The sequence below is a fragment of the Sciurus carolinensis genome, chromosome 3 (assembly GCF_902686445.1).
Source record: "Sciurus carolinensis chromosome 3, mSciCar1.2, whole genome shotgun sequence".
Lineage (NCBI taxonomy): Eukaryota > Metazoa > Chordata > Mammalia > Rodentia > Sciuridae > Sciurus > Sciurus carolinensis.
Window position 1 is genome coordinate 1,164,574 of NC_062215.1, and position 11,874 is coordinate 1,176,447.

The 11,874-nt window shown below is 55.1% G+C and overlaps 1 protein-coding gene across 1 annotated transcript; it reads left to right on the forward strand.

The window, feature by feature from the left end:
• Window positions 1–4,893: 4,893 nt before the first annotated feature.
• Window positions 4,894–7,878, forward strand: Arhgdia (Rho GDP dissociation inhibitor alpha). Its single transcript, XM_047547527.1, has 6 exons — window positions 4,894–5,014; window positions 6,228–6,445; window positions 6,609–6,692; window positions 6,919–6,995; window positions 7,072–7,135; window positions 7,536–7,878. The coding sequence occupies exons 2-6, from the start codon at window positions 6,256–6,258 to the stop codon at window positions 7,733–7,735; spliced, it is 615 nt and encodes a 204-aa protein (XP_047403483.1). The 5' UTR covers window positions 4,894–5,014; window positions 6,228–6,255; the 3' UTR covers window positions 7,736–7,878.
• The last annotated feature ends 3,996 nt before the right edge of the window (window positions 7,879–11,874 follow it).

Here is an 11,874-nt window from a genome sequence, read left to right on the forward strand (position 1 = left end):
CACAGTGTTGGAGCACTGGTGCTCCTGTATTGCCTCGTAGGGTCCAGCGTCCCCTCGACGAGTTCTTCCTTCCGCCCATGGCTCTGGTTTGCACACAGTGAGCTTCTCCCTCATCCTGGCTTGCTTTCCTGAGCAGACAAAACAGCTGGGCCTTGTAGGTAAACAAAGCCATACTAACCTAAGTGGAACTTTATTTTGGCTATTTCTTATAATTGCCCAAGTTAAAGAAAAACAGCTAATTTCAGCCATTCTGAACCTGCCAACAATGTTATATAACTAGGATAACTAGGGTTACCATGTAGCCCAGTGTATAACTAACTAACCAGTCTAATGCTTCCTTTATCTCCCCATCTGCCCTATAAAAGGCTACACTTCGTGTTCCTCAATGGAGCTCCTGATCTACTTCTGGTTTCTAAAACAAGCCATTCAAGTTACCATTCATGATTCATACTATTTTTTAAAAAAATCATTGTCAAATATGTAATCATCCAAGTTCATAATAGTGCTTTAAAAAAAAAAAATCTTGGCTGGGGATCTAGCTCAGTGGGTAGAGTGCTTGCCTCACAAGCACAAGGCCCTGGGTTCAATCCCCAGCACTGCAAAAAAAAAAAAAAAAAATCTTAGCCAGTATGGTTGCACACACCTGTAATCCCAGCAACTGAGGAGGCCAAGGCAGGAAGATCAAAAGTCCCAGGCCATCCTGGGCAATTTACAAGACCTTGTCTCAAAATTTAAAAAGCAGCTGGGGATATAGCTCAGTGGTAAAGAGCATGCCTTGGTTCAGTCCCCACTGATAGAGCGTAGACAAGCCTGACTTCTGGAACCTCAGCACAGATAGGACAGGAAGACCCCTGTGCTGAGGAGAAGCAGTGCCCATAGCACCACCTCTGTCCCACCTGAGAAGTGCAGGGTATAGAAGACATGCAGGACTCCTGGGGATTTAGTTCTGCAGGTCCTGAATGTGGGCAATGCATCAAGTCATCCTAATTTCCCTGACAAAAGTGGCTCAGGCACAGCAAAGGAGAGAGAAGTAGGATTGACCAGGTAGGCAGTGTGAACTTGGTCCACACCGGGCTGCTTGTCAACAGTTGGAACAAGGCAGCTCTGAGACCCAGGAAACCGTCAGGGACTTGGGCATTGTGGAGAAAGTAGTCGGTTTTGTTAGGTGTGATATTGTTAGGTTAAAAATAAGACATTCCAGGGCTGGGGTTGTAGCTCAGCAGCAGAGCACGTGCCTCACACATGGAGGTGCTGGGTTCAATCCTCAGCCCTGCATAAAATAAATAAAATGAAGGTATGGGGTCCATCTACAACTTAGAAAAACATATTAAAAATAAGTCAATAAAACATTCCTACCTGGTGCCATGGTACATTCCTGTAATCCCAGTGATTTGGGAGACTGAGGCAGGAGATCCCAAGTTTAATCTGGTGAGACCCTGTCTCAAAATAAAAATTTTTAGTAAAAAGGGCTCAGGATGTAGCTCAGTGGTAAAGCACCTCTGGGTCCAGTGCTCAGCACCTCACACAAGAGGCCATACCTGCTTTACTGAGGAGGTTGAAGCAGGATGATCACAAGTCTGAGGTTAGCCTGGGCAACTTGGACCCTGATTCTTAATAAAAAAAACGTCTGGGAATGTATATAACTCAGTGGTAGAGTACCCCTAGGTTCCATACACCAATATAAGTAAGTAAATGAAAGTATTTTTTAAAAATCCATTCCAGGACTGGGCATAAGCTTAGCTGGGTGGTAGAGTACTTGCCTAGTATGTGCAAGGCACTAGGTTCAATCCCCAGTACTACAAAAAAAAAAAAAAAATACTGACAGACTAAAGCCAAGTGTGGTGGATACCTATAATCACAGACTTCAGCGGCTGAGACAGTTTCAGGTCAGCCTGAGCAATTTAGCAAGACCCTCTCTCAAAATGAAGAAACAAAGGGGAAGTAGGAGTATGTTTGGGGCCTGGGTTCAGTCCCCAGTACTGAAGGGCGGGGTAGTACTTTTATCTGAATCACGTGAAAAGTTTAATCCCAAATTGCTGGGATTACAGGCATGGGCCACCACACCCTGCTATTGCCATTTTATACAACACGTCAAGAGCTTCAAAGGTCCCAGTGGAGCAGTGGCCTCTGCCTATGGGGAGTCCTTCTCAACACTTAGGGTGGCAAAACACTGCAGTAAACATATTTAAAAACATTTTCAGATGTTGATGGGCCTTTATTTATTTACACGGTGCTGGGGATCGAACCCAGAACTTCGCATATGCCAGGCAGTGCTCTACCGCTGAACCACAACCCCACCCCTTGCAGTAAACATTCTTGATGAAACCTTTCTCCACCTCCAAGGCCTGTTCCTCAGGATGCATCCCTGAAGGAGACCTCACTGAACCAGGCAAACGTGCCCAGGTGAGGTGTGAGCCCTGCTGCTTCGGTTGAGTGTGGCAGCTCCTGTGTTCTGCACTTATATCTCTCCCCCTTCTTTTGCTATTTTGGTAAAAAGTTCAAAATAGCAATCCCCCTTGCAAGGACACACCATGCCATAGGGCAGACAGGAGCATGTTCAGCTCAGGATTGCAGAGACTCCAGCACTAGACACTGATCCTTTGACATTAGGAGGAGCAAAAGGAGGCCTGAGTGCTTTCAATAGGTCCTCCCCAAACGCCTGTGTTGAAATCTCAGCTCCCAAGGTGGTAGTATTTCAAGGTGGAGTTTTTGGGAGTGATACTTGCCTGAGGAAGGAAGCAGCCCTCACCAGACACCAAACCTGCCAGTGCCCTGATCTTGACTTCCAGCCTGCAGAACTCAAGAGAATTAAATGTCTGTTGTTTAAGCTATTCAGTCTAAGGTACTGTTCAACTAGCCCAATGGACTAAGACAAGATCAAGTCTATTGATTAGGAGACACAGCAGCCAACTGCAATGCAGACTTTTGTTTGCTTCTTGCAGTGCTGGGGATCAAATCAGGGTTTTGTGTATGCAAGTGTTCTACTACTAAGCTAAATACCCGACCCTGGAATTTTTAAAATTCTGATTCAGACAAAAAGTAATGCCTGAGCCGGGCATGATGGTGTGTACCTGTAATCCCAGTGACTCAGGAAGCTGAGACGGGAGGATTGCAAGTTCAAGGCCAGCCTCAGCAATTTGGCAAGACCATCTCAAAATGAAAAGGACTGGGGCCGGGGGTGCGCTGGGGTTGTAGCTCAGTGGCAGAGTGCTTGCCTGGCACGTGTGAAGAGCTGGGGGTGTGGCTCAGCGGTAGACCACCCATGGGTTTAATCCCAGTGCCAAAAAAAAAAAAAAAGCTGGAAAAACAACAAATGAACTAAAAAGAAGGAAAAATAGTTCCTGGAACAGTGTCACAAGCTTGTAATCCCAGCTACTTGGAAAGTTGAGGCAGAAGGATTACAAGTTCAAGCCTGGGCAATTTAGCCTGTCTCAAAAAATAAAGAGGCTGGGAAAGTAGCTCAGTGGTATACTTCCCGTGGGTTCAATCCCCAGTGCCAAAGAAAGAAAAGGGGCGGGGGGGGGGGGGTAGCTAAAGAATTCACAATACAATCAAGGAAAATACTGACCAGACATTTAAGATTTTTGTTAATATTCCTGGTAGCTAAACCGGGTACCTGTTGTTCTGTAAAAAACTCCAAACTGGGCATAATGGCACACACCTGAATCCCAGCTACTCAGAGGCCGAGGCAAGAGGATTTCAGGTTGAGGGCAGCCTGTGCAACTTAGTGAGACCCTGCCGCAAAACAAACATTTTAAAAACGGCTAGGGTACATAGCTCAGGGGTAAAGCACTCAAGTACTAAAAAAAAAGAGAAATTTCAAAAATTAAAGAAGGTTCCCGCTATTTGCAATGGTTTGTCACAGAGCAGCAGATACCTGAAGCAGGTTAAGATCGGCGATTATTTACCAAAATAGGACTTTCCCCTTAGGAATAAAAATGCATGCCGAAATGCATAGGTAGAAAGGACACCAGACACTCCAAAGCTGCTGGGTGTACGTGGAAAGGAGGTGGCAGCGGGTGGTGAGCCCGTTGGGCTCCGGATACCATCCTTCCACCTCGGTTAAGGGGCGACTTCTGCCCAGAGCCGTCCCCCACCCCCGCTCTGTGGGGCAGGTCGGTGTGGGCAGCAGAGCAGGGCACAAGTGATGACCCGTCTAGGAGCTGCTCCCCGGCTCGGGGCCCGCCGAGGGGAAGCCCCTGCTCTGTGGTCAGGCCCCTCACAAGGAGGCCACAAGCCTGGGTGCATGTCCTCAGGAGGAACGGGGTCTCCTGCGCAGCCCAGGTCGGACGTCCCAGCCGACAGTGGCGCCCTGATGCTCTGGACCGTGTGATGTGGCGGGCGGCGGCTGACCGGTGTGCTTGAAGTCGCCGCAGAGGTTCTGGGCGGTGGTTCTACAGCACCGGGCTGGGGAGAGCGGCCTTTCCTGCCGCTCACCCAACGTCGGAGCGGAGAGCGAGGCCACCCACGCGGCTCCGTCCGGCAGCGGGCTGCCAAGCGCGCCCCTGGTCCCTTCCCGAGAGAGATCACGCAGTCGCGCGCTGTGGCCGCTCAGGGCCAGCTCGGGGACCCTGCCGGGGCGTGGGCGTCACCGCAGAGCCGCAGGGAACCAGTGCCCATGAGGCGCTGTGCGGCCTCAAGAGGGCCGAACTCCCGTCGGGCTGACCCCAGAGGGAGCGGGACAATGGGAGAGTCGCGGCCACCGCAACCACGGGACGGGACGAGCCGAGAAGGCGGGCCCTGAGCGCGGGCGTCAGGCCTTCCCGGCCACGGCGGAACGTGCAGCTCTCAGCCAGCACCGCCCACCCGGACTCTGGCCGCTGCCGCCCACGCGGGACGAGCCCGCGAAGCCGCCGCAAGATGGCGGGCGCACCGCCCTCTGCGCATGCGCGCTGGCCCCACCCGCGGGAGCGGAAGTCGCGTGACCCCGGAAGTAGCCGTCCGGGCGGCGGGCGGCCGACGACGTTCGTCATTTGCTGCGGGAGGGAGCGCTAGCGCGGCGGTCGAGCCTCCGGTGAGTGGCCGGCGGCGCGCGGCGAGGGGAGGGGCTGCCTTTGTGCCGCCGCCTGGCCCGCGCAGGGTCTCGCGGGCGGCGGCCCTGCGGCGGCGGCGACGGCTCCGCGGGGCGGGGCGGGTCGGGGGCTCCGCGCAGGCCCCACCCGTGCGGGCGCCTCGCTCCGGCCGCCGCGCGGAGGCTGGTGCAGGGGCGCCCCCAGGACTGCGCGCCGGGCCTCCGGGGTGGGCGCCCGCCGCTAGCTCCCGCCGCCGGCCGCGCCCCACCACGCCCCGCCCGGATTGCGGGCCCTGCGGAAGCGCGGACCGCGCCCAGGGATGCTGTCGCCTGCGGTCACGTTCGGGCGGCGTCCAGCGGCGCGCCCGCAGGAAGCGGCGGCCTGCTCGGGCCCGGCGGCCACCCCCGCCTCCTGGGGCCCGGCGGCCCTTCTCTCGGGCGTTTGGACCGGCCCCTCCCTGGGCCAGCGGAAAAAGGCGCTGGCCGCGTCTGTTGGGTTGTGCTCCGACCCCTCGGTACCGCCCGGCGATATCCGTGTGGGCTCCTGGATGTGCTCAGGGTCTTTGGGAGCTGATCGGTGCCGAGGGGAAGGGGGCTTGTCTGCGACAACGCTGTCGCTGCTTGGTCGGCGCCGCCCACGGCGGCTGCGCCACTTCCCCGAGGGTCCTGAGAAGCCTCAGTCTGCAGCAGCCCCGAGCTATAGCCACACATTCACCCAAGTGGGGACATCCTCGTGCCTCTTTGGGCCTGTGGGACCCAGACGGCCGGACATCGGAGCTGTAGGACAGCACCAGTTGGCAGGATGAACCAGAGCAGACCCTTGTCCTGCACGTGGCTCTGGCAGGGAGCATTCCTCTTCAGGGACACTCAGCTTCAGGACTCAGTAGGGATCCCTTGGGTGAGGGTCTTGGCAGCTGAGAGGCAACAGCAGGACAGTAGTAGGGGTTTAGTATTGGCCCTCCAGTTGGGTCTGGGGTCTGGCGCCTCTGCCCGGGAAGGAAAAGGTGCGCCATTATCTCCCTGAGGAACAGACTGTGCTCCCATTTAGTTTCGGTCTCTATACCTAGGGTGAGGCCCTTTCAGACAGCCCAGAAATCCCCCCGGAGGGGGAAGGGCCAGGTGGCTAGTGAGTCTGAGGAGGGCCTCTGCTACTCAGAAGGGGACCCTCTCCTTGGCCTGGTACTGTCCGAGCTGTCACAGTCCTGCCCACCCACAGGTGTCCCATACCCAGGCTAGAGGTGAGCATGGCGGAACAGGAGCCCACAGCCGAGCAGCTAGCCCAGATTGCAGCTGAGAATGAGGAAGATGAGCACTCTGTGAACTACAAACCCCCAGCCCAGAAGAGCATCCAGGAGATCCAGGAGCTGGACAAGGATGATGAGAGCCTGCGCAAGTACAAGGAAGCCCTCTTGGGCCGCGTGGCTGTCTCTGCTGGTGAGTGGCCCTTCAGCAGGAGGCCGGGGGCCCCAGCTCACTCAGCAGCTCTCCTGCAGGGACACCTGTCACTCTCCTTCAACCTCTGCTCCCCCTCTACTTCCTGGCTGTCTGAGGGAGGAGAACCAAGGGGGTGGGGCTCTAACTTGCTGTCATTCCCTAGACCCCAACGTCCCCAACGTCATCGTGACTCGCCTGACTCTGGTGTGTAGCACTGCCCCGGGCCCCCTGGAGCTGGACCTGACAGGTGAGGCCGGGAGGCGTACACTGAGGTCCCTGGGTGGGGCTGGCTGGCACCCTTCCACTGCCCCTAAAAATACTTTTCCTGTAGCACAGGGGCCCTCTGGTGGGGCATGCAGGAAGTGCAGTCAGGTGCCCTTGGAGGTTTTGCTTTGTGTTGGAGGAGGAGATTGAAGAGGGTGGGGATGGGCGAGGGGGTGCGGGACACTCAGCTGAGCCTCTTCCCCAACCAGGTGATCTGGAGAGCTTCAAGAAGCAGTCCTTTGTGCTGAAGGAAGGTGTGGAATATCGGATAAAAATTTCCTTCAGGGTAAGGCCAGGACTTGGGGAGGCACTGTGGGAGTGTGGCTGGAGAGCCTGGCTGACTTCACCCGGGGTCCCTACAGGTGAACAGAGAGATCGTGTCAGGCATGAAGTACATCCAGCACACGTACAGGAAAGGCGTCAAGAGTAAGTAAGGGGCCAGGTGTGGTGGTGCTCACCTGTAATCTCAGTAACTCAGGAGGCTGAAGCAGGAAGATCACAAATTTGAGACCAGCCTCAGAAACTTAGCAAGACTGTCTCAGAATGAATTTTATAAAGATCTAAGAATGGGGCTGGGGTTGTGGCTCAGTGGTAGATCGCTTTCCTAGCACACGTGAGGCACTGGGTTCGATTCCGGTACCACATGAAAATAAATAAAGGTATTGTGTCCATCTACAAAAATATATTTAAAAAAAAAATCTAAGGGTGTAGCCCAGTGGTAAAGTGCCTCTAGGTTCAATTCCCAGGACTGGGGGTGGGGGGCAGCTTCAGTCTTCCCCAGAGGGCCATTAGCACTGGTGACCATACCCTTTCTTGTGTTCTGCAGTTGACAAGACTGACTACATGGTGGGGAGCTATGGACCCCGGGCGGAGGAGTATGAGTTCCTGACTCCTATGGAGGAGGCACCCAAGGGCATGCTGGCTCGGGGCAGTTACAACATCAAGTCCCGCTTCACAGATGACGACAAGACTGACCATCTGTCGTGGGAGTGGAATCTCACCATCAAAAAGGAGTGGAAGGACTGAGCCCCTGCCAGGAGGCAGGCAGGCAGGCAGGGCAGACGGACGGACGGACGCACATGTCCCACCCCATGCCCCTCCCCATCCCAAACCAAAGTGCTGACAGGGCCCCTTCCCTGCCACCATCCCACCTGGTCCACAGGAAGCTCCTCAACCCTTCCTCTTCCACCCTCCCGCCTGCAGGCCCCTGTGGTCTCTAGTATCATGTTGCTGCTTCTGCCTGTGCAGTGTCGGGGGGCATTCAACCCAGGCCTCTGCCCCCTCTGTGTCCCGCCAGGTTCTCTGCCCGTCCTACCCCAGATCCTGGCTTTTAGGGAGTGGAGCACTGTCCAGGTTGCCCAGCCCACCTTGTCTCTGCCCAGTTGAACTGGGGTACACAGTGCAAGCCCCAGCCAACTGGCCTCCAGCCCCACCACTCCCTGGCCAGTTCATCTATCGCTGTCAGTCACCGTCTAACCATGATGCCTTAACATGTGGAACGTGTATTGGGGGGCCTTCGCTAACTCTTAACTCCCCTGTCTGCATGAGCATGTGGTCTCCCCTGTCCCTGCCCTGTTTGTGATCTTGGTGACCCGGGGAGGCCTGGGGTGTGCTGCTGTTGCCCCTGCCCAGCCTGCCAGGGCCTAGGCAGCCCTTTTCCTCTCTGGGCTAGGGCTTGAGGTGACTCCAGCAGCTTGGGGAGGGCCAAATTGCCAAACGCAATGCCTCCGGCCCCATCTGGGAAGCAGGTGTGTTCACACCTCTGCCTTCTCTGTCCCAGGAGGCAGTGCTCAGTGCCCTTGAGGGATAAAGCCAGCGGCAGAGCCTTACTTGCCCCACCTGGGCCCGGTGGCCTGGAACCTCGTGCCTGGCCTGTCAGTATTTATTGCCTCCATTTGTGCCGTCCTCTGGGCCGACTTGCCTGCTGCCTCTGCCCCGGCTCTCAGTGCCACCATCCTGGGCAGGCCCTCCCCGGACCCAGCCAGGACAAAAGCGGGACCAAGCGCACACAAAGTTGGGAGCTGTCTCCTGTGCCTCCCCTCCCTGTCCCCGGTCCCCGTGTGGTGTCTGCCAGGCCCAGGCTTCAACAGGCAGAGAAGCCTGCCCTGCTTCTTTTCTGACCGGGAAATAAACACCCTTGAAGGAGCCTGTGGATTTGCTGCTCGTCTTGAGGTTGTGGCGATTGTGGTGTGACCCTAGCAGGGAGGTAAAGCAGAGCAGAGGCCCCTTAGGTCATGGTCCTTTGTTAGGGGTTGGGGTTGAGGTTCTCCATTCTCAGCCTTGAGAGGCCATAGCTGCTGGCTCTCAGCTATTTAATGAGAAATGAACATAAAGTTCCCCTTCTATCACACCTGCTCAGTGGGTGGAGTGACTCATGGTCACCAAGCACTCAAGTCTAGAACCTCTAAGAAAGATGAATGGGGGGTGGTCTAGACCATGCATTTTGTTAACATGGTGTTAGCTCACCCTGCTTCTGGTGCATCCTCCATCATCCACTGAGGCCCTGTGCTGCTCATGTGGGCATCTGGGCATCTCAAGAAATGTTCAGTTCTACTAAAGGGGAACTTGGCAGGAGTACCAGGAACCCCAGAGAGACCACAACCCCGTATGGGCCAGCCAGGTGTGGGCGGGAAGCTGAGGCTGATGCAGGATGTCAGTGCCCCCATTGTGGTTAGGGTCCTCCGAGATGGGAGGGCTGGGGGCCCAAGGGTGGATAAAATAGGCTGTGTGGGATGGAAGGGACCATCACACTGCACAGAGGTGCAGGTGAGCTGGTGGCACCCTGAGAGGCTACCAGAACCTTCCCATCTGCAGTGACATCCTATTCACCTGCCCTGGACAGGCAGGGGTAGACCAACTATAACCAGTGGCAGGCATCTCTCCAGACACTTCCTATCCTATGGCTTGGTGCCAGGTCTTTAAATCTGCCCTCTGCAGTCTGCACTGCTCAGGAGAGGTGGCTCCATGCTTAGGCGGTTGCCACAAAACCATCTGATTCTGCTTTCATAGGTCCACTTAGTGTATGCTGAGCAGTAGGGGATCCCTGCCAGGAGCTTGTTGCCACTTGGTCCAGATGTGCAGTGAGACCCACCCAGGCCAGACCAAATCCCTCCAGCCACTGGCTACCTTGGCCATCCTTGCTAGGCTCCTGTGAGAGCCAGAGCTAACCTGGAGCTGGCCTTCAGCATAGCCTGTGAGCAGTAGTGGCCCAGCCAGACCAGGAGTGACCCTACCCAGTCTCTCAGATCAGGTTCTGGCCCAGTCAAGGGACAGGCAGGGTGAGGCAGTGCCCTGAGGCTGACCACCTCAGTGCAGAAGGAATGGGCTCCTAGGCAGCAGTTTGGGTCTGCTGGTCACATCACACCTCTCCCAGCTCCTCCTTAAAAGGTCCCGTCTCATTGCCAGCAGTTGTTTATTGGGCAAGGGCTTCTGAGGCTCGCATTGGGCCAAGAGGCTTAATCTTTTTTCTCTGGGATTTTCCAAGCTTGTTAGACATGTGAACTCAGACCCTGAGTGCCAAGTTGTACAGGCACAGGGCCAACAGCCAGGACTTTGCTCTAGCTCCTGATGGAGGAAGGTGGCACCTGCAAAAGGTGCATGACGTGTCTCTCATGTCCCAAGTCTAACCTGATTCTCCGGGTCCCACCCTGACCTGTTGTGCAGCCTGGTTCTTGCTCCAAGGCTGGCCTCCCAGCTCCACAACCAGTGCCCTCTTGTCACCTCCCTTTGTCCATGGCCCTCAGAAATCCCCAAGCTTCCATCTCCTTGGCCTTCCCAGACAGGAGAAGTTATGGCTTCCCTGAGGAGGCCATAACTGGTGCTAGCTAATGAGGTCAGGTCTGGATGAGACCAAACAATTGCCAGGTACCACCACTGCCCTGCTTCAAACCCCGCTCTCCCTCGCACTCCTGCCTCAGACTTGGGCACAGAAGTCTAGTATGGTGAGAACCTGCAGCCAGTAGCCCCGAGTCTTCTCTGGGTGTCCATGAACTTGCTGGTCACCCCTTTACAAGTGCAGCATGAGAGCAGGCTGAAAGGAAGTTATGTTCTAAGAACTCCAATTCTGAAAGTAATATTTTTGAGGCTGGGAATGTAGCTCAGCTTAGTAGCACAGTGCTTACCTAGCGTGTACAAGGCCCTGAGTTCAATCACCAATACCACAAAAACAGCAGGGGTGAAAGTAGCTTTTTTCCCTGGTATTGGGGATTAATCCAGAGGCACTTTACCAGAGATACATCCCAACCCTTCTGATTTTATTTTGAGATCAGGTCTCACTAAGTTGCCCAGGCTGGCCTGGAACTTGCCATCACCTACTAATGCCTCCTGAGTCATTGGGATTATAGGTGTGCACCACTGTACCTGGCAAGGGTAATATTAATCAAAACACGATTACTCTGCAGGAAACCATGTTTAACAGGCAACCTACTCTGAATGTGACACTGGAAGATGTATGGAAGCATCTATGGCCCAGAGAAATGCCAGTCACTGCCTCTGGGGAGGCCAACCAAGGGCACACTCCTTGAAGGCCTGGGCACAGGTTGAGTGACCTAGCTCCTCTACCATGTGAAACAGACATCAGCCTCCCCTCAGGGCTGAGGTCCACAGGTATCTGTGTTCAGATGGGTTGGCCAGTATCCAGGGAAGTGGGATGCACCCAGAGTATCCAGGGGTCTCTCAGGCCTCCTGCTGGCCTCTTAAGAACCAACTTTGCTGTACCTTCTCAGGCAGATTCAGGAAGGGCCAGGCACCTGGAAGAGCTGCCAGGGTAGCCGTGACAGTGTGAACACCTGACAGAGTGCTGCTGGCTACCCTGGTTTTCACAGAGCATCAGCTTAGCCACAGCCACTTGGGCCAGAGAACAGCAGCCCTGCTCTCTGCTACTTTGGTGAGGCAATTACAGGCACTGAAGTGTGTTCCACTGCCCTTGGCATAAGCCACTGGAGGGCCAGAGCCAACCTTAGACTCTACCACGGCTACTTGGACCATTGATCTGTGCACCTGGAGTGGCCTCTGCTTGATTCTGGGGATGTAGATGTGAACACTTCCTCATACTTTTTATGTTGTGGGACAAGATGCCTTCAGACCATCAAAAGCTAATCAACACAACAGAACCTTATATCCCCTCACTTCCCATCAGTGAACAAAACACAAGCCTCCATACTTAG

Coding starts and splice junctions, on each gene's coding strand:
- Arhgdia (XM_047547527.1), top strand. CDS start 6,256: ATGGCGGAACAGGAGCCCACAGCCGAGCAGCTAGCCCAGATTGCAGCT. Junction 6,446..6,608: donor CCGCGTGGCTGTCTCTGCTG/GTGAGTGGCCCT, acceptor GTCATTCCCTAG/ACCCCAACGTCCCCAACGTC. Junction 6,996..7,071: donor GGATAAAAATTTCCTTCAGG/GTAAGGCCAGGA, acceptor GGGTCCCTACAG/GTGAACAGAGAGATCGTGTC.